General features: G+C 39.9%; 1 protein-coding gene across 1 annotated transcript in view; it reads right to left on the bottom strand.

The window, feature by feature from the left end:
• Positions 1–7,756: 7,756 nt before the first annotated feature.
• The window catches only part of CEP85L (centrosomal protein 85 like), a 94,254-nt gene continuing 79,492 nt past the window's right edge, over positions 7,757–22,518 (bottom strand). The window contains exons 6-13 of the mRNA XM_029962740.1: positions 20,502–20,678; positions 18,638–18,790; positions 18,203–18,357; positions 16,569–16,686; positions 16,197–16,247; positions 12,701–12,808; positions 12,103–12,316; positions 7,757–10,966 (exon numbers count right to left, since the gene is read on the bottom strand). Coding sequence (XP_029818600.1) covers positions 10,803–10,966; positions 12,103–12,316; positions 12,701–12,808; positions 16,197–16,247; positions 16,569–16,686; positions 18,203–18,357; positions 18,638–18,790; positions 20,502–20,678 — 1,140 coding nt within the window. The 3' untranslated portion in view covers positions 7,757–10,802. The remainder of the gene's footprint in view (positions 10,967–12,102; positions 12,317–12,700; positions 12,809–16,196; positions 16,248–16,568; positions 16,687–18,202; positions 18,358–18,637; positions 18,791–20,501; positions 20,679–22,518) is intronic.

Below are 22,518 nucleotides of genomic sequence, written 5' to 3'. Positions count from 1 at the left end.
CACAGAAAATGTCAGTACTGCTGTCCCAGACTGCTTCTCCATGAAAGCTTCTTTTATCCCCATTTTAGTAATTTGAGACTGACTTGGAACATAAATGGTTTGTTTTCAAATGTTCAGTGCAGGGCTAAGCTTTGACTTTTTGCCACGTTCCTCTGGTGGAACACATCTATCACGGATGAAGGCCTATGCCTGTCCTTTTTCTCCTGCTGTGGAGACTGTATGGACCTTGCCAGGTCCTCTGTGCTCCCCTGGCTCCATGTTTCAGCATCCATCCAGACTTCCTGTTCCTTACCACATAGCTGGAGGGACTTCTCTCATCCTGCAGTAGGTGGCCATGGAGAAATGTTAGCTAAAGCACTAACAAAATGCAAATAATGCAAGTACTGTAGGGAATCCAGCTGCAAAGTGGGCTCTGTGTGTGTATGTGTGACTTCTAAACATCAAGCAATGTAACAAGGCCATGAAAATCAAATGTGCTCTCTAGTCTGAAATCTGGGAGGATAGATTTCAGGAAAATACAGGCTTTGTTATCTGCTGTGTCTGATTTGTTGTGGATTTGACCTCCTAGAAATGTTAATAACCAGCAAGTGCATCGTAACTGTGAGGATTACAGGTGTAAAGGACCCTTCCTCTCAGAGTGGAAGAAAGCCCTGATGATGAGCTCTGTAACACAGCTCTGCATCACAGGCCCACAAGAGCTCAGTGGTGAGATGGTGTGGCAGGGAAGACTTGATTCTCTGCTTCCTTAATCACTCCACCCCAGGCTGGGGGAGAGAAGCAACAATTCACCTTATTCCTGTATGTTCAACCAGCAGGCTGGGCTGAGTGCTGTGAGCACCCTGCAGTGCCAGCCCTCAGTGTGAGTGCAGCCGAATTGCTGCTTAGCAATGGAAGATGACACTGGGGTTTGTTTTTCTCATTAAGTTGCCTCATATACTAAACTCAACTTCCATGCCTTAAAAGAAGGAAGAAAAGTTCCTTGGAGAAACACAGTTGTTGCAAATCATTTCAGGAATGCCCCACAACATGATGTGCCTCCTTCAAGGGTACAGAGGCAAAACGCTCCAGCATGGGACACAGGAGAGAACAGCCAAAATGAGGAGAGAAAAGAGCATGTCATAAGTGCTGAAGTGACATATGTAGCCTCCACAGTTCTTTGAATTTAGTGGATTTTTTTGTTTGACACATGCTTAAGTTCAGAATAACAGTGAACTTTCAGAGTGTTTTACTTCACTTTTGGGCATAAAGTTGTTTGAAAGATGATAAAAATCATGTTGGCATTATGATCTGCTAAAAGCATTGAAAATTTAACTCAACTGAGTGAGCAAAATTATTGGAGCAGTGTCTGCCACCCTCAGGAGCTGGGGAAATAAATACAGCTGTAGGCAGCAGAGATCAGAACATCTCCCAGTTTTGGGAATATGGAGCAGTGAAGATTTACCCACCATGGAGGAGACTCAGGTGAGGTTTAAACAAACTGGGGAGGCACAAATCTTTCAGTACAATGGGATGTACCCATCAGTGTTGAGGGAGCTGCCTGATGTCATTGCAAGGCCACTCCCAATAATCTCTGTACAGTCGTGGCACTGAGGATCCTGAAGACTGGAAGAAAGCAAATATTATTGGTGTCTTCAAGGACAAGAAAGACGGTTGCAGGGAACTACAGGTTTATCAGTCTCACTTTGATCCCTGGAAAGGGAATGCAGTAAGTTATGCTGGAAACTGTTTCTGAACACACTAAAGACAAGAAAGTGATTGGGAGTAGCCAGCATGGATTTATGCAGGGGAAACCATGTATGATCAACCCGACAGACTTCTACAACAAAATTATTTGCTCAGTGGAGAAGGTGACAGCAATGGATGATATCACCTTGAGTTTAGGAAGGCTTTCAGCACTGTCTCCTCTAACATCCTTATGGACAAATTGATGAATTATGAATTCTATTGCAATTGTCAGTTAATTTGCCTATAAGCCTGTAACAGCACAGTTATTTTCTTAATTACAAAAGAGACTGTATTTCTTCCCTGAACCTGATGTTCTTACTTCACACGATCAAGGTATTTGCCTTATGCTTTTGCTTTGTAAAGTCACCACTTGCAATGTGTGTTACAGTCTGATTTTGTTTATGCAGGCTGGGATCAGTGATGAGCCTTGAGAAGGTCAAGACACAGTTTAGCCAATTACTTAGGGTTAATTTTAAAAAAAAAATTATCAATTTTGTATTTATTCTTACATTCTCAGTATGTTTTGGAGCTAGACTGCAAATATTTAGTTTTAAGCTGCCTGGTATTCCTGTCTCAGCCATTTGGGGTCATTTTTGTGCTGACCTTCATAGCCACTGCAGCAGAACTTCAGGGAAGATTTGGGACTTTTTAAAAATGCTTTTCAAATTGGTGCAAATCTAGGCGTTTTCAGCTCCTCTCACCTCCAAGACACAAATGGATGCCAGACCAAGTGGTCTAAGATACCAGGGTCTGAGCAATCATCACTTTTGCTTAAATGACTTGCAGCACACCCCATATTGGGTCATACCCAGCAACAGGAAGGTTGGTAAACTGCCCTGCATGACCAGCTTTGCCTGTGCACACAATTTGGGCTGGTTTGGTACATATAGCCACCAGAGCAGTGGCTAACCCAGGCTCTGAAGCTGCCACTGGCCATGAGCAGGATATACTCACTTGCTCTCTCTCCATGGTGATAATTAATTTTTATGAATGAGGGTGAGGGAAAGGATGTTAGAAACAGATTGATTATAATAGGCTTTTAATTAAAATGTTCAAACCACAATTTAAACTAAAAATATCCTATTACTTATCTTCACTATTTCACGGGCACTAAGGCAGCGGGTGATAATGTAACTAATGATCTGATTGTCACCAGTTTGTATAATGAAGCATGTCTGGGGGCTGATCGGATTACACCATCAATCAAACCCCTTTTGCAGTGCTCCCTCCTTCAGCAGAGCTCCCTGCAGGGCAGTGTATGCCTTTTCCAGCTCCCTCCCAGCTGTAACCTTTATTGTCTCTCCCCAAAGTGATGAGCTGCCATAAGGGGGGGCAAAAGTTGGGCTGCAAGCAGCTGAAGTTTGATGATCTTCTGTGTGTGGTTATAATACTTCACAGATGATTTTGCTGGGAGGTGGCCATTTTATGGCTTTAACCTGACAGTAAATCCTATTTATCAAAATGGCTAATGATCAAAGAAGAGCCTAGAAACTGGGTCCTGCCACCCTGGCTCTGACATAAAGAGGACAACAACATGTTGTCTGGATTAACAGGAGGGTGAGTGCCATCAACATGCCATGGCATACCTGAGCTTCCAAAGGAGAAAGCTCAGTTTGAAAATCCCATGGCAGCTTTCAGGTGTCTCAGCTGAATGCAGATTTGGGTGGTTGTGCTCAAGACATTGATGGCCACCACAGCACCTGAATGGGGCTTTCCAGGACAAGAGTGAGCTGTGTCAGACTCAAAAGCCTGTCTCACAGCTAGGATTTGTTTGCAGTAGAACAGAGGGTCTTCACCAGCCCATCCTGTCCTGCTGCATGATTGCCCAACAGCTCTGGACTTGCCCCAGGGACCAGCATTACTTTCAAGCCACCTTAAAACACTGGGTTCAAAGGCATCAACATAAGATCAGCTTCTTGAACAGCTCAAGTGTCTGTGCATTGGGAGAAGACAGATCACCTCAAAGTTCGTGTCATCAATCTCTCTGATCAAAGCTCCCTCCCTCCCTGTTGCTGGATTGCCCCCAATTAACTGACAATAAATTAGGCATCATCTCGTTTAAACATTATGAGATCAAAAATAGCATAAGGTTAGAAAATACATTGGTACATTAAGTCCTGTTGTCCAAACTGCCTGTGGAAAGGTATGCTGGCTGCCTCCTGTGAACAGCCACGTCTAAGCAGACAGCTGGGTGTTTCCTCCCTGTCCCCCCCAGCCCATGTATGTATGGTTAGAAATGCAGAAACAAACTTTAAAGAAAGTCTTAAAGCAATTTCAGAGTCCTGCAAAAATAATTTGATAAATTAATGACAGTGACTATAATTACAGAGCATGTAATGAGTTCTTGCTCCAATTACTGCAACACCTTCAAGATCTCAGCCAAACTGATTTCTCTGATAAGCCTACTCTACAACATAGGCATCATCAATACCAGCCACCAAAAAAAGAATGGCAATTAATACGTCAAAGAAAACCAGGAAAATCCAGCTTCTGATTGGGCCCACACTGAAACACTGTGACCAGTCTTGGGGCCGGGAGCTGGCTCCTGCCATACCTCAAGGTAGAGCTCAGTCCTGGGAGCTGGGGTAGTGGGGCACTGACCCAGCACTGGGCCAGGGTATGGACTGGCCCTCACCCCAACACAGACTGACTGCAGTGGGGCTCTGAAATACCTTCATCTGGCACCTGGGACCACCTCAAAGCTCAATACAACCCATTTGGTCTGGGAGGGGGTTTTGGCATCTCCTCGGTGACAGTAAGGGACTACCTGCATTCCCATGTTTTACTGTAGGGGAGATAGGCCTTTTTGATACTAAATTCTATTCAGTTCCCACTCAAGGAGGGGTTTTCAGTCAGAAAACTCTCTTACAACAACCTTTAGTGTTACAATTCACTCTCTCAGCAGCAGAGAGAGTGGTTTGTCTCAACCAGGACTTAACAATGGCTTCCTTCTGCCTTCCTCCAGGCAGACGCTTTCACAGGTACACAGACCAGTAAATCAGTTTTCTGGTCTATTAGTACCTACAGGTTGCATTCCTGGGGGAGCTGCCAAACTGCTCATGAGAGCACCTCGAAGCATTAGTTAACCTATCAGGTGCTCCACAAACTGAGCCGGTTTCAAGTCCATAACTCAGGAAATTCAGACCTGTGACACCAACAAAAGAAGGAGAAAAGCAGCAGCTGCCACCAAGGGGGAGTAACTCACACAAAGTAGGAAAAGAAATATGCACATACCAAAATGTAATTAAGTATCATTGTTCATAGCATACGCTTTCCCTTGCCACTTGGAAATTTTCCAAGTATGCTGAACCCCTTAATTTACAAAACAATCGACCCAGCATGGTTAGCACATCCTGCAGACTTGCTTAATTTACATAACGTAGGGCATCTACTGCAGATTGAGCTGTTGTAAGCTGTACTCATTCAAGATGCTGCAGTTTTATTTGCAGTATTATTGTTTAAGGCTTCATTTTCATCCACATGTGGAGTTGTATTTTGTTTGTGGAATAAAAGTCAACACAACATTTTCTACCACTACTATTGTTAGCAGTGCTATAATCATGATAATTTGAAACTGAAACCTGACTTCGAGCAGTTCACAAAAGGCCACTCTCAGAAATCTCACAGAAAGCTGGCATCTGTGCAGCCCTTTACATGTATTTACACAGGGCACGGAATGTTTTTAATTGAGTTAAAAGTCCACCACAGTCCATTCAGTCACAATGCTGGAGAAAAGTGATGTCTACCATATACAGTGCACTAGCTAATTATGAAAGTGAATTTCCCAGTGTCTTTGGAAAGAGGTAGCCTCCAAACAGGCTCTAAGATTTATCACAGGGAACTGTCAGTAAACAAAACTTTCTTGGGTGACCCCACTTCCCTGTGCGCTTGTGAAGACTCCTGTTACACCGATTAAAATCCTTCACCTTTGACTTTTCCTCAGACCAACTTGACATGGAAGTCAACACTGCCTGGTTGTGTTGGGCTACGCTGACTTGCAGTATTTCATGCCACAGGAATTTCTGACTGCCCTAACTACTGCTCAGTCTGACCACACATCCATTCGTGCTTTCCAGCTGAAAAGTAGGAATTAAAAACGCATTTCCTTTCTGCTCACCAGTCCTCTTCCTGGTACCAGACCCACTGCTGGGTATGTTTCACCATGCAATTTTATTTTTTTGCCCCGTGTGACTGGCTTTGGGGCAATATGTTCCAAAGTTGATCAATCTTTCAGCAACTTTGAAACTAGCTATCGTAACACTTCTGCCTACTACTTTGTGCTAATACAGTCTTTTAAACAGACCTACCTGTGATCTCTCCAATCAGCATCCAAGAAAACAGGAAGTGAACTACGTATGCCAGCAGAACTACAGACCATTGAAGGGAAGCTGGAGTGGATGTTGGGAAGATATTTCATGATTCCATTCTTGCCTCCAGCTTTGGTCATTTCTGTCACATGCCAGATATTGAACAAATGAGAACCATGAAAAATTTACTTTTGTAACAAAATTTATTTCTGCTCTGCGGATACAAATCCCAAACATCAACAAACAAATTCCAGTGGAAAAATACCAGTCATTAACAATGAAAACTTTTATTATTATTCAATAAATAGAACTTTGGCATTCAAAATTCTAGCTGTAAACCCTACTTTAAAAAAAATTACAAAAAGAGGCAAGAACAACAAGCCTAAAGCTGAGCCAGCCAGTGGCTCCTTTACTTTTTACAATGAACACATTGTGATTAAGTCATGACAACTCTATTTACATATGAGGTATTCTGAGCGGTTCAAAAATTGAACCCAATTTACAAAACTACCAGTCTTCAGGGACTGATCCAGTACATATGTCAGCTGTGCTTTTAGAAGAGAGCTCCAGACACTCCTCCCCACTGAACTAATGATATACTTAATTAATATACACAAACACATTATTTGTGTTTCCTGCTCACGCATCATATTCAAAAAAGCTGCATACTACAACCAGCCTAACATTCAAAGTGTACACCTAGTACCTAGTTTAAGTACTTCTGTTTCTAGACATTATGCAAGAGTTCTTACTACAAAAGCTTATTAACAAAGTAATGGCAGGTGAGAAGAAAAGAAGGTGCAGTCATCAGCATCCTAAAAACTTATTTAAAGTTCAAGGGGAATATACACTTACTTCAGGCAAAAAAGGCACAAAGGTATGCAGCTGTGGAATTAATATTGCTAATTAGCTACTGGAATAAATCATCCCTTTAGATAATAACCATTGATCTGTTTGCAGTCTAAGAATGAAGATTGGTTCAGAAGATCTTTTTCCCACTCATGACAGAACTCGTCACATCAGTGAGAAGAGCACAATTATACTTCCAACTCCACCTGCATTATAGCACTGAGAAGGAGAACTGGAGCAAATTGTGCCCTTGCAGAGAGACTGCAGTGTGCCATCACTGCCCACACTATGACACCAGGTTGTGGAGGACAGGGTTTGCTTTCTTCCTTTCCTTGTGCTCTTACCCTGCAAGAAAAATGTCCAAAAGAACATTTGAAAGAAAAGGTGGGCTGCGAGGGCAAAGGAAGGAAGGAAACCTTTTGAAGTGAAAAGGATGGAATTTCAGCTCTTGTAATGACTTCTTGACCACCAGCAGCTTCAAATGCTGGAGCCTGAGTGGGTGGTTACAGCAATCTCCACAATTTCACACAACTATCACACCATAAAGCTGCACAGCAGAGGCCAGCAACCTAAATCACATTTACAAGACTGAGCTGCGTTACTTCTATATAGTAAATACATAGCATCCTCTACAGCTTGTCCGAAGACACTTACTTGCCGTGTCTTTTTCAAAGTACATTCTTAAATACAGTAGTTACTGTAAATATCTTCTGGAGGATCATATAAATTCAATCTGAAACTATACAAAATGTTACTGTACAAATTTGCTGACACCTAGAATGGTACAGTATCCATTCACCTGCAGTTGTTTTTCAGCCCTTGGGATTGTCTAACAGCTACAGCAAAAAGTTGTCATGACTAAATCTAAGCAATTCCAATGTTAACATTCTTTAATCAACTCCGTATTAAATAAGTTGAATGACACCACACACACACTACATTTTAACCAATTAAACAGTCATGCATATCTTAGACAAAGCTTATTCCATTTAGAGGCATCTGTAAACTGATGCATATATAGTAATTGCTACCACTACAACAGGCCAAATTTTAAGGAATCAAAGCAAAATACTGCATCACTGTAGACAGTCAGTTGGTAGTCTGCATCTTTGGCTCATAAATCCATCATTTACCTCCCTACTTTAATTTGACTGAGGCAGATAAACTCACGGGGTTTCAAAATCAAGTGCTTTAAAGTCAACATAAATATTACAGGTTCTGTAAGAAAAACATCACAATGCAAGATTACAGCACTGCAATCAAAGTATTACAAATAAATTGGGACCTCCTTCCAGAGAAACTTTCAACTAATACTCGAAGACCATAAAAAGTGAAGTGCTCTGCAAACATAAATTACTGATCTCAGCTTTCAGTACAGTATCACCCTTTAACAGGAGGGGCACTGGAGGCACACCAGCCAAGTGACAAGCTTAACAGTTCAAAAAAAAGATCTCCTGCTCCTCTCTAATTGCTCTATTAACCTCCTTGTTATTTTCATCAAATTTAGAAAAAGTGTTGCTTGGTAAATTTTTATAGGTACAACATTGCCATTTAAGGAAACAAACAACAATGTGTAACTTAGGTATTTCCTCTCTCCCTAATGCTTCTCATTTATTATCTGAAATGCTATTGTTGAATTCTGGTAGGAGACAAATGCCATAAACTGAAGACTACTACTTCACTGCAGGACCAAAACCAGCAAACTACACCAAAGGAAGGAGCTGAGTCTTTAGTTACAAAAGCCAATACTGTCAGAGGCACAGAAAACCATGCCAGCCCATTTGTACAAAGTTCCTTGTCTTCAGTTTTGCACTAGTAAAAAAAGTACACCTTCAATGTGGAAGATGTGTATTAATGTGGAATTAATACTGCTAATGAGCTTCCACAATAAATCACCCCTTTAGATAATTACCATTGATCTGTTTGCAGTCTAAGAATGCAGATTAGTTCAGAAGACCTTTTCCCCAATCATGACAAACTTGTTACATCAATGAGAAGAGCACACTCATATTTCCAACTCCACCCCATCACAGTATTGAGAAGGACAAGGAAAACCAGAGAAAATTGCACCCTTGTGGAGAGATTGCAGCGTGCATACAGAAAGAGCATAGAAATTTAAAATAAAATGGCCTCATTTCTTTTCCTTTAAGTAGACACTAAACAATTTCACTTGCGATTTCCTCTAGACACTGTTTCAGTGCTCACAGAAGCTGAACCAGATTAATCTATCTGGAAACACCATGTAGCAGTAATATAAATAGCAATGTTATTTTTCGCAAATTAGTCCAAGTGTAGTTTCAGGATAGAGAAAACTGTGAAATAAATAAATGCATATAGTTAAAAAAATAAACCACTAAATTATAAAAACAACATTAATGGTAACTGTTTAACAATCGACAGAAAGCAAAATATCACCAAGTTAAAACTGGTAACCAGCATATGTTGCTTTACCACTTTTTTCTATTAACACAAATATAATCAGAAAACAGAAGATACTAACACTTTTGCCATAAAAATGTTACCCTAGAATTTTCTTGGTTCTAATTGCTAAGCCTTCTAAGAGATTTCTGCTGGTATCCCCACTACGGGTAAGTTGACTGACTTGCATTTTAAAGCATCTGAAACCTTCTTTTAGTCCCACACACGTAAGTGATGCACGTATTTTTCTTAACAGTGTGTTTTGGAAGTGGTTTTGCTCTTCACAGGTTTTTGTTTTCTTCAGTTAAATACTATTTTCCAGCATGCATAACTGTGCAGCTACCTTGCAGTAATGTTCCAGGAAATGTCATCTGTCCCATGGGAGTTAAACAGCACTGCCAAGTGATACTCATTGAATAAGCTATGGAACACAATCTTATTTTTTTAGGTAATTGCTTCCTACAAAAATGGAGAGATCAAAAATTCCAAAACAATGTGGCAAACGTTGCAGTTCTCAGATAACCAAATACTTAATACTTCTAACTGGAAAACTTCTGGTTCGAGCCCTGATTTTGCCAAGAGTTAAAAACCCTTTCTATAGCTGTGGTAAAAAATGGTTGAGGTGGTGCACAACCTCATCAGAGGCCTTCAGCAACAGAACACAGACCAGCCACATTTTAAAATGGAGAGGACCTAAGGAAAAAGTTAATACAAACACCAAAGTACAGTTGTTGGTTGCTTTGTTTGTTTGTTTGTTTTCCTGCAGCCATGTACTATGCTGCAGTTTCATGTCTTATAGCTTCGCTGGGCTTGTCACAGAATTCATATTACTGAAACTTCTTACAGCAATGTGAGAGCACTTCAAACAACCTGATATAGCTATATTTTATGGACTTGTTTGCATAAAGGAGTTAAACTTGGGGGGGTATCTGCTATTGGACAAACAATCCACTACTAAAACCATCTTTCCTATATTCCTATTTTTAGACAACTTGGATAGCAACTACTTTTTGTAGTGCTCCAAGATTGTTCCAACTGCAATTCTTAGAGTGACGTGCAGTGGCAGAAACCTCTGGCTTCACCACATACAGGTCCTTTGACCTTCTCCTCTAATATCAGAACACATATAATGCCACACAAACCCTTGATGAAGGAAAGGACTGAGAGCAGTAGCAGCACGGCTGTTTTGAAGCTCTGATTCCAAAAACTAGGTGAAGTAATGAAATGAGCCCTAATGAAGGAAACAGAGTGTCCAACTGAGTCATTCTTCACAGCTTGTTCCTACATTCAGTAGTTTGGAGAAAAGATTTCTTGCAGTTTGTACCACTCTGTTCAATGCTGACTCTCCCCTCCAGACCAGACTCCCAAGGTTAATTATACGCAGCCCTCGCAGGTGCATGTCTGGGGCTATTTGCAGCCTTCCAATATGGTTCCTTAGTAGAAATGAAAAGACCTGTGACACAGCAGGATTTAGTAAGTCTTTTTCTACTAGATGAAGTTTTGTCATTGAGTAATGCAATTGTCCCCCATGTCTTGAGCATAACGGTCTGACATTATAGTCCTCAATTCATCAATATCCTTCCGTAACTGACAAACGTCCAAGAGCTTCTTGGAAAGAGTTTCCGTGCTGTGGTAGTTTTCACTCTCTTCAGCTGAACAGCTCAGTGCTACGAAAAACAACATCCGAGGTTAAAGCTCTAGCAACTGTACTCTGTGAATACTTCAACTACTAATCCTCTTTGAAATAGGAGGTAGGTCACTTTAGTCACATCAAGACAAATCACCCTTCAGCATGATGAAAAGCCAAGAAAACATGGTACCATGTGAACTTAAAGTCAATTCAGAGCCCATCAGTGCTTCTCTGAAAGACATGCTTTTCTGTTGGTACCAAGATCTAGACTTGCTGAAGTCTGATGAATCAGAACAGTAGTGAAAAAACCTGGACAGAAGAGCCATTTCCTAGACGTTCTGGAGTTTTCTATAGCCACTCAGAAAAGAGGGCTAGAAGGCGTGTAGTAGCTCTTGTGGCACAGAACACTGTACTTTACCTTTTCACCCTGCTGATGGTTCAGTTCAGCAATCTGTCTACCTGATTAATTCCAATTAACATTCAGAAAACATTAGAATATGATACATCCATTTAAAAAAAATGTAACTGTTTGTTAGGCTTGTTAAAAGACCTAACACAAACTTTGTGTGACTGGTTTTAAAAGGGCATTTTTTCTCTCATTTCCTGGTTAAATTTAACAGCTTAGTAAGTGTTGAAGACTAGATGTACTGTTAACAGTACTAGAGATGAAGGTACCATGAGGTTTATTTAATACACCTGGACCCCCACCCCCAAATCAGACATACACATCTTCAAACAACAGATGTATATTCCTACCATTCGATCCTAAGGGCTTTAAAACAAAAAAACCACAATATGTGTTTTTGTTTTAAAGCCCCATTAGCATCCATTAACCCTCACAGTGAGTGCACTATTGTCTCAGGAGAGACAGACACCTGGCTACATATCTTTCTTTTCTAGAGCAGTGAACACAGCCATGATTGGGTCCACATGAAGAGCCAGCTACCTGCTTTCCTGACTTGGTAAGGACCTGTGTAGTCATATGCATTTAGTGGCACAGGCACACTAAGAGTTCAGCTTTTCCAGAGAGCTCCGTGAGTTCGTGCACCACTCTTCCAGCGGCACAGCGAGGACACCAGCTTGTCCAGCTGGCAAGTTTGAGCAACACTTAGCTAAACTGTTATTCCTTTGTGTCAAAACATTATTAAGCATTGGCATGACAACATCACTTACATCTGATTCCCAGCAGTAAGGAAAGGTTAGGTTCCTTGCCCTGAGCTCTCTGGGTAAGAATACTGCACAGTGCTTTCAAGTCAAACAAGCAGTGGGACATTTCCTTGAACAACTGGTCTGCTATAGGCATCTTCTCAGATACTGGCTGCCTGGACTGCTCCACCAGCCGCATCTGCTCCTTCAGGCAGGCATTCTCTTCCATCAGTCTTTGGTTCTTTGTGAAAACCAAATGGAAAAAAGGGGAAAGTTAAGTCTGCATCATGCACTATAGCAGAAAGTTTTCTGTTCCAAACCACAAGCAATATAAATAAAAATAATTAAATTCCAAACATATAATCAATATTTCTGTACCTCTCCAAAGAATGGCAGATAGACAGCTTCTATATGACTGTTTCATGTTACCATTTCTTAACCATCTTCACCCTTTAAGTTCTCCCTTCTTGAGGTAGGGATAGTATGTATTATACGTCTGCATGGTAGCCATGACAGTTAAGACGTAATTAAGGTCATAAAGCCCTACCAAGGGATCTTATAATCATTCTATAAGGTTCTTACCAGCTGGTGTGGTCAGGGGTGGGTTACTGGAGTTTTTACTTACTTCAGAGAGAGTTTTATTCAACTGCTCTATATTCCTTTCTTTTTCCTCAAGCTCATTTGTCATCTTCTGAATTATCAACTTTTCTTGTGAAAGCTTCTCTTGCATAGACTAAAGTGAATGAAAACACAGGTAAAGATTTTAAATTTTCATGCTTTATATCAGCACTTAGAAAAAGTTTCAATTACTTTGTGCTTTTGTACTAATTCTTCATTTTTTACTTTCTACCATGCTTCACCTGGTAATATTCAGCTGTACCCTAGCTCACTGTACACTAACACACTATTCCAAGTATCATGAAACCTTTTAAATAAGCAGAATCTCTTTAGAAACAAAAAGGCTGTATGCATGAAAAACCTTACCCCAATAAGGAATGCATGAAGTCCAAAATAACTATGCAATATTGTTTATTCTAATCAAACAATTTCACTTTACATAAGCAGTAGATACATCACAAGAAAGTTTCATTTGTGTCATTCCAAGGTATAACTGAAGATTTGTTTCATTCTCTACTTTAGACAAAGACTAAGGCAGGACTTTCCACAACCTTTCACAACAGAATTCACCTCACCTATACAGTTGAGAAGAAAGTCTTTGATAGCTGATACAGAGCAGCAACCTCTGTAAAAGCATTCAGACACATGATAGAACAGTCTATACAATTCTACTGTACTGAAAAAAACCACAGGTAAAAAACAAACTTATTTGAAGTTGCATCTGTAATAGATACAATAATTACTATTTTCAGTATTGCAGCTTTTCATGATTGACTTCCAGATCAATCACAAGCAGCAACAAACAAAAAACCTGCTGCAACATGGAATCAGTGGCTGTCAATTCCCCAGTTTTCAACTACGGAACTGAAACTGAGAAATCATGAGATATTTCAAAGTGGAGTTTTTGGAGTGAATTCAGCATGACCACAGGTGTTTGTTCTTAAAAGGACTCATATTTATTCCACTACTTGGCTTTTAAGTCTGTAGATATATCTTTCAAGGTCATCTGACAAAATTCAGAAAGAGGAATATTCAAATCATCTTATCTGAATACTAACAATGAATAGCAACTCTATCATACTCTGCAAAACTGGAAAACAATGGTGCTAACATTTACAGCCTTAATATGAACTAAAAACCCCCCTACTTTATTTTCACTTAAGTAGTAAGAAGCAGCAGGCAGAACCCAGAAACGACTACTTGTTTTTAATACCATTTTCATACACTTGACCTGCTGCTCTTTTCACCCACACCATGACCCTCGAAAGGAAGTGCTGAAGTACTGTGCATCCTAAAGATAAGCTCTTCAAGAAAGTGCAGCTACACACGCCAGTGGGAGGAAGGGCAGGAGGAAGGAGGGTCCTGCCTCACAGCAAAGGAAACACCCTGGGGTAGGACAAGGCAGGAAATAACTGCTTCAGGCATTTCCTCTTGCGTGCTTGCAGATGAGCAGAACCTGCAGTGATGTTAAATCATCATCTTTATTCTTTTAGAAACACTCTGTACTGAGAAAAATGGCCATTACTGGGTCAGCCTGAAGGTCCCTCTAGCTCCATCTGTAGCAGCAGCCAAACAGAAGATATTTAGGAAGCAGGAAGTGAACAGGGCAATGTAAGTGCCCAAAACACCCTTCCAACTTCCAAGTATCTCCCAGTTTTAACAGTCTTTGATGATGAGCAAGTTCAGGGACACCCAGAGCCCGAGGTATGCTACATCCATTAGCCCTACCAATTACACTCTTCATGATTATGTCAATGACAACAGAAGGTTTGACTCTGCAGCCTTCCTGAGGGTGGAGGGAAGACAAGGTGAAAAATATTACCTTCCCCAGTGTATTTTCAGAACTACATCTGCCAATAAATTTGCATGACTCTGCAAACTAATCAAAAAACAACTTCTAGAATATTCTAACCAACATGCACACACATTCAGCTCAAGAGTTGCACCATGTAACAGGAACTACTAGAAGTGGAAATCAGTGTTTATTTTTAAAAGATAGACCAAACATCTATCATTCTCTGCTACTCTAATCTTAAAGCTCAGAAAAAGCACATGTGCTTAACAGCTTGGCTGAGCCTACAGTGCTAGGGTTTCCAAGTTCCTAATTGTGCTATGAATCCTCTGTACTTCACCCTTAATTTTTCCATATGCTTTCCAAAGTTACAAAACGGTGGCAATACTCCCAGCCTGGCACAGTTTGGGTTTGTTGTGACTGACAGGGTTGACAGATGTACTTTGGGTAACACAGGCATCATATAATCTGACCTATTTCTACTGTCTTTGTTTTGTCGCAAAAATTTTAATTTTTTGATATCTAAATTAATCATGTAAATATGGATTTTTTTAAAACATCATTGTAATCCATATTTATTCTCTTTCTGAAGAGGTACTATATATGCAGCACAGCATCTTGTCAAGACCAACCAGAATTTTAATCCCTCTCACTCAGAAGAACAAATCAATGAAGCAAAACCATACAAGGAAGATCAAAATCATTTCACCACGATTACAAGTAAATAGAAACTAGTACTGCTTCATACACTGCTGCCTGAAACAGAATTTGCTTTCAGCTTATAAGTTAAAAACAAGGAATTGAAATACATTCTCAAGCATAAGTTTAAAATGTGGCAGAAGACAGGGAATAAAATGAGATCATCTGAGCTGAAGATAAATTACATCTCTGTGCTGATAAGGGATTTCAATTTGTAATGAACTAATTTTCAACACTTCCCAGGTAATGTATATGGAAGGCTGGGGATACCAAGGACAAAAAAAAGCTGCTGTAGTCTACAAGTAATTTGACCGTTGATGCCATTTTCTAATCTTATTTTCTGTCCTTATATAAAACACTTCAAGAGGAAAAATAAGAGAAAGTCCTGGAGAACAGAACACTATTCTGTTCACAGACAGTCACAACTACTCAGTATTTCCTAACCCCAGCTCTCTAAAGTCATTTCAGGCTAAGCACACAAAACACCAAAGAACACCAGTCTCGAGATAGAGGTGATGGTGAGAAAAAGATCAGAAATTTTAGGAAACGTGAAAAGATTCAGATTGATGATAATACATTTAGCAAGTTGCTTGTATCTCTGATAAGCATGACATATAAACAGAATATATATGTAAATAATCTTAACTATAAAGAAGGACAGAGAACCTCAGAAAAGTTATGGAGTTCAAGTTGAACTTCTTTTTCATTATACAACCCAAAGTAACATTTGCCCGTGTCACAAATTTTGCACATAACACTAGACCAGCAGAATAATGATGTTTTTCACTTTTTGATAAGTACCAGCAAAGTGCTAAACCATACAAACATAACGACTACATTATGACCCTGCAAGGCAACACAGGCCAATTGGAGGTCATAAGACTAAGTTCTTGGCAGTTCTACTTTTGATTCCTATTCAGAAAGATTAAAGAATAAAATTCAACTTTAGCAATGCTCTTTTTATAAATTAAAACTGTACACAGTAAACAACAGAATACACATTCTTCCTTACCTGCATGTCTAAAATCAGTCCAGCTATCTGATTTTGCTGATTGTCTATGACCTACAATATAAAATTCAGCAGTTTAGAAGGCTTGAATCTCTTTAGATCCTTTTCTAAAAATCAGCTTACAGGTGTGTACCCAGAGATTTTAAATAGAATCTTTGAAAATGTAAATGACAAGAGAAAGTTCAATTCTGAAAGAACATGAAATTCATGCAAAATAAATGTACTGAACAGAAACAGACAGGTACTGAAAAGTAATCTGAATTAGCAAGAAATGTGTAATTCTTTAATGAGATATTTATTTCTCATGTAGGAAAAATAAAAGAAATGCAGTACTTAAGGTTAAAGATGCCATGAGCAGATAATTTGCAGACTAACCTTACTGGCTTTCTCATTCTTCTCTTTAAGACATTCATTCTCACTCTGAAGCTGTTTCGTGTCCAACATAGGAAGTCGAATACCATCTTCCAGGCATTTTTCTACTTTCTGTTGTAAACTGTCATTCAACAAAAAAGAAACAATAAGAGGACTGATTGAAACCAGAGGGCTGTGTGTTCTAGCAAAAACCAGAAACTTGCACCATCTTCCAACCAGACCCATAAAACTGTTCCTATCAGAATCCAGCCTTATGAATGAGCAAACCAAGAGCGGATGAATGACGCAAAAAACCCTGAATACCGAAGTTGCCATGTCAGTGGCAAGGACAGATTCATGCAGCAGAATGCAGGTTTTATGGGCCAGATTGTGTGCTGTGTCTCCCAAAAGGTACAGCTCCAGCAGTACTGTGTAGGGAGAGAGGGCAGAGAGAAGCAAAGAAAAGCTTTGTGGTGCTCAGTTGCTCTGTGCTACTGTGGGAGGCAAAGCCTGCTCCAGCACAGATCAGAGGAATTTTCAAACCTCTCAAAAGCTTCAGGAACTTTAAAATCAGATTCTCTCTGTGTGGCACATACAAGTCAAAGTGGAGTCCAGAATCAGAGGTGGTGCCCAGTACTGGTGGCCTGTCCTTCATGCTCCCTGTGACTCATAAGGGAGAGTACAAAGCCACTCCTGCCACATGAGACCCTCTGTAGCTCAGCCCAAGCCTCTAGGTGTAGCTACAGCCTTTGTCTGCTCACCTTCTCTCAGAAGGGAAATGCATTTTTTATTAGTGTTAATCTTGCTGTCTAAGAGGCCACCCCAACTATTTGTAGGCTTTCAGAAAAGACAGAATGATCCCCCTCTAGATTATGAGCACGAAGGAAAAAGGCCTTTCATTGGTAAGATGGAAACAATGTGTCAACAATTTGGCTGGCAGGGTGACCCAGCCAGCTTGCCTTTCATCATGGAAACCTTTCAGACTCCTGTGGCATGCACCTTCACCCAAGGGAGGGACAGTGAACTGCAGGAAGGTAAACTATTAAAAGGGATTCTCCCCTGCTTCACTCTTCCTTTTTTTTTTTTTCAAAGTTAAGTGTTTAAGTAGCTCCTCTGATCTAAAATGTAACACAGTAACAAAGTCTCCATGTCTTACCAGTAATATTCTTCGATATCTGCCCCATTTGTTTTTCATTTTTATGCAAGTTCAGTGACAACAAATTACCTTCAGCTAAATCTCCCTACACCCTTAGGGAAAAGGAAGAACAATTTCTGGAAAGCTTTGACCCCTCCCTGACATACCCATCAGCCAATATCCAGGGAGTTTTTCCACAGCTCATAACAGGATCAGTTATCTAACAGCCGTGCTGACAGCTTCTGTACAACGCCCCTTTGCTGCACAAATTTATTCCATCTTCTATATGCCAGCAGGCTATGATGCCATTGCAGTAGTGTCCCACATCCTTAAAGAAAAATAGTGAAGAGTGTCCTAGGCAGACTCTTCTCTGTGGTATTAATTGCAACTTGCCACAAATAAAACTCTTGCCATAAAAAGTCATTAGCATTGTAATAGATTAAGATGACGAATAACATTAGGTCTTGACATCGAGTGGGAAAGCACACCCATTTCAGGGCACAGGTGGAGCAGCTGTTCATACCTCTGCACTGTTGTGACCAGCTCTTTTTCTTTTTTCTTCTGAGATGCCAGCTGTAATTCTCTCTCTCTGCACTGCGACCGGGCCTCGCCGAGCTTCTTTTCTAACTCAGTCATAGTTTCTTGAAGTTGCCTGTTCTTCTCTTCTAGAATGTGCAGCTAACACAGGTTACGTTAGTCAGACATGATGCCACATCAGCAGAAGGCCTTGCAGCAGGTCACAGCCTTGCTGGCACCTGCTGCAGAATCTCAGGCCCATTTTGCTTGTCTGACTATGAGAAATCCTAATACCTACAGAGACTTCTAAAACATTGAAATGCTTCTCTTCCTAAACAGATAGTGGAAAAAACTGTACATTGAAACAGTAAAAGACTTGCCAACAGATATTAGGCAGCTTACTTATATTTTCAAAAGGTAAACCAAACTCCCTTCACCTTACCTGTTTAGTCTGCCCTTCTATATCATCCAGTGTTGGTAGGTCAGCCAGGTATTTTTCTAAGGTTTCAATTCGTCTTTGTTTTTCTTTGTTTTGCTCAGACTCCTTCTGGCATTTCTTTTTCAGGCTATTAATATATCGATCTCTAGTTTTAAGCTAGAAGAAAGAAAAGAGTACATGTTTTATGATTATGGTAAAAAATAAACCTGCTTTGGAAGCAGAGGCTGGTCACTCTCCAAAAATTGTACTCTCAGCTGCATGAAACATTTGGCTACTGCAGAAAACAAAACCAAAAATGATTAATCCCAGCAGCTCCAAGTAATAGACTCACACGTGACCTCACTCAACCCCCTGTTGCTTCACCTCTGCCCAAAACAATCCATGTGCCTTATCAACTGAAAACACAAACAGTTAAAATACTATTAACTTTTTTGCCAATGGAGATGTTCATATGCAACAAATGATTAGGACATATTTTAGTCCATGCTCTTTCTCTGGACTAGGAAAACAACTCCAAATACAAGGACCAAAAACTTTAACTAAGAAGAATTGAAGCCAAAACCCTGACTTCGATGCTGTCTGACAATGAGATCAGGGAACATGAAAATGGAATAGATGCTTTCTTAAATACCTTTTCTAGAGGCATCTCCATTGTCCATCAGCCTGGAGAAATTTTTTTTTTTATATTGTGTTACCTTAGTTCACATTCCTGGTACTTACTTTGCTTTATTACCTAAGTCAAAAAAGTGGGAAAAAAAGGCAGGAAGAAAGAGTATTTTCCACTGTGCCCCCCTGCCCTCTTTCCTTGAGAGCTTTTTATTCAATGCACAAAATGGACATTTGCTAAGGGGTGAATCAGGACTGTGCAGTGAATCAGGGTCCAACCTACAGACCATCCTGCTGACAAAAGCTCTGCTGCACAGGCCCTCACCACTGCCACCACACCAGTTCCTTCACAGCGAGGAACCCAAGCAGTAAAAGCTCAGAAAGGAAGAAGCTGCAGTATGCAATTTCTGCCCTTCCTGAATGTTACTCTTTGTGAAAGCACACTGCAGGGCTCATAGGAAATGGTAAAGCAGAATTTGAGATTAATTATGCATTCTCCTTTGTCTTTCCACTTGATACTTCACTGTATCATATTGCTTCTCTTCCTTGAATTTGCATTAATAGAAATCTAAACCCAGTAACTAAAGAAGAGAAGGTAACAGTGACAATGTGTCTCTAAAACATTAATTACTAACCCCTTCGTCAATGGTACATTCCTGCTTGCAATAAAGGAAGGCTGTCAGTACATTCAAAACTACATCTGGGAATTGCTTCAGCCTGCAAAGAAACTCCTTGTCAAAACAGTTCCAAGAACACAGCCATCCTTGTCTCAGACTACAGTCTATTCTGAACATCCTAGGAAAGCCACAAGCAAATCACTCTTGCAGAGTAGGCACATATAGGCTGGTAAGTGTATCTCAAAGCATGAGGGCCACATTTACAAACCATGCTAAAAATAAGGATTTAATTTTCACACTCTATGTTTTTAAATGTTATTTTGTTTACTGTAATAAATACTTCAAGCTACAAGAATTCTTAGAGCTGAGTAGCATTTTTTCAAAGTTTAACTGATACCTTGTTAAAACTGTCATCATGATTACTGTTTTATCTAGTACCACTTTTTAGGATGCACTCTCTATGAGATCAGATTCATCCATTAGCAACACCTAAAATCATTAACTTTCAATTTTTCTATCACAGATAATTTAGCTATGTTTTGAAAACAGCTCAGACACCCACATAATAAGTTGCTTTCTAGTAAACAAAACATATGCTGCTGAAACAGTGGCAAAAGGAAATATGGAACATGAAAGACACTTACTTTCTCCTCCATCTTCTTTTTCTCCTCACTAGATTTGTTTGAAAGTTGTTTTACAATTTCACTGAGTTGTAATTCCTTATTCTCAGCTGCTGCAATCTTTCGCTCAAGCTCCTCAAGGTGGGAGGCTGATCTTTCTGAAATGTGAGGTTGCAGCAGTGTGCTCTCATACTGTGGTTGCTTACAAAAAGAAATAAAAAAATCATACAAATGAACGCGCACATACCACTCTACATTTGAAAAGCACAGCAGAAAACACTCCTGCTTTTTTTTTTTTTTGGTTTCAGGAAGGGTGGGGTTTGATTTTTCAAACATTAAAATACATGGCAACAGCATGTACTTCAGGAATCTGGAACAGAAAAACAAAGAAGCTGGACACCATTCACAACATATGCACAAGAACATTGCAGGGGTGCTTTGCCCCTCAGATTTATGGAAGAGGTGTGATGTTTCTCCCAAAATAAATCCCTACAAATCCAAATAAAAAGCATTTTCAAAACAAATCACTGCCACTGAATTATCATACCATCTCCTGGGAAGAAAACCACTATAAAATGGCTATGAATATAGTGAAGTAAGAGATGCTTTAATCCAAAGACACTTCTAAAGCAGAACATCAGTACTAGCAAACCTTAGAGCTATCACGCCTGCGGTGTGAATGGTGCAGAGACAAGCCTGAGAATAAAGCTATAATCAGAATTCAGGCTTCCTGTCTTCTGTTCTGTATACCAAAACTTCAACCCCCACGGTCCAGAGACAGACAAGCACAAAATGGAAGTCAGCTGCATGTGGGATGAAAAAGGAGATGCGTCCCATTAGGCTCTCAATTTCAAGATTCTTTTAATAACACAAATTGGTATCTTTAAAACTACTGTCTGTATAATTTCTTTAACTAGTGACATCCTTCAGCAAAGCATTAGGAGATTCAAACCTTCACTAAAGTAGATTTGTTTTTATAAGTTCATCAAGCAGGAACCAAAATACATTATAAACTTTCAAAATTCTTTAAATTATGAAAAATTAATGCATCTGCTACTTTATTTGAAGTGCAATATCGTGTACTAAGATATGTACACTAAAATTGCAGTTTCTGCACTACTGCTTCTTATTTGGTTGGTTTTGTTTGTCTCTCTCTGCCTCCCTCCCCCCCAAACAAATCTTAATCTAGACAGATTCTAAAATATTTTGTTAAAGAAGATCTGGAAGCACCAAAAGCAACATTCCTATATGTCTGAAAAAGTTTCTGGATACCTAACTTCACACCAAGGCTCCACTTGCATTTCTCTGCTGTGTCACACAACCCACATTCTCACATGATGTAGAGCTGTGTTATTCCAAGGACATAATTAATGTCATGTTGAAGTACACTAGCTGAGATCCTAGTGCAGTGTTTGTGACAGAAAAAGGTAACATCATAAAAGAGGGACATGAAAGCTATTTCTCTGCATATCTTCCTTTAACACTCTCTTGCTGCATTGCCTTTTAGATATGCCAAGGCCTGAAGATTTTGTGTGCTGTAAGCAGCCACAATCCTCAAACTGCATTTCCTGGTTTACCTATGCTGTCTCATCCTTACGCTATCTTGATAATGGTGCCAGTTAGATGAAAGTTAGGACAATTATAGCCAAAATATCACCACACATTCCCTTTCAGACTAAGTGTTCCCTAGGAGTACTAATCCATATCCTTTTCAGGTGTTTTGTCAAAAGGTATCCCACCAGTCTGTTTGCCTTCTCACATCTCTTCCATCTATTCTAGTGATACAATCTAACCATCCAAAGGGTTACCTCCTCCTCCTCTTCAGAAAACCTTCCAATAGTCGTTTTCAGATACTCTCCTATCATCTACTTTATCTCCTAATATCTACCTGTAGGACTATGATACATGCACTCTGTTAAACCCTTACTCTTACAGTGTCCTAATCCCTCATTCCCATCTCATTTTTATCAGACTTCAAAACAAGTATGTACAAAATTTTAACAATATTTATATTTCTGCAAATATAAGATAAACTACAAGC

Source organism: Manacus vitellinus, unplaced genomic scaffold (genome assembly GCF_001715985.3).
Source record: "Manacus vitellinus isolate BGI_N305 unplaced genomic scaffold, ASM171598v3 scaffold_4_pilon, whole genome shotgun sequence".
In the NCBI taxonomy this organism is placed as follows: Eukaryota; Metazoa; Chordata; class Aves; order Passeriformes; family Pipridae; genus Manacus; species Manacus vitellinus.
The sequence above is the reverse complement of the archived record's forward strand: the minus strand, read 5'-3'. Positions and strand labels throughout refer to the sequence as shown.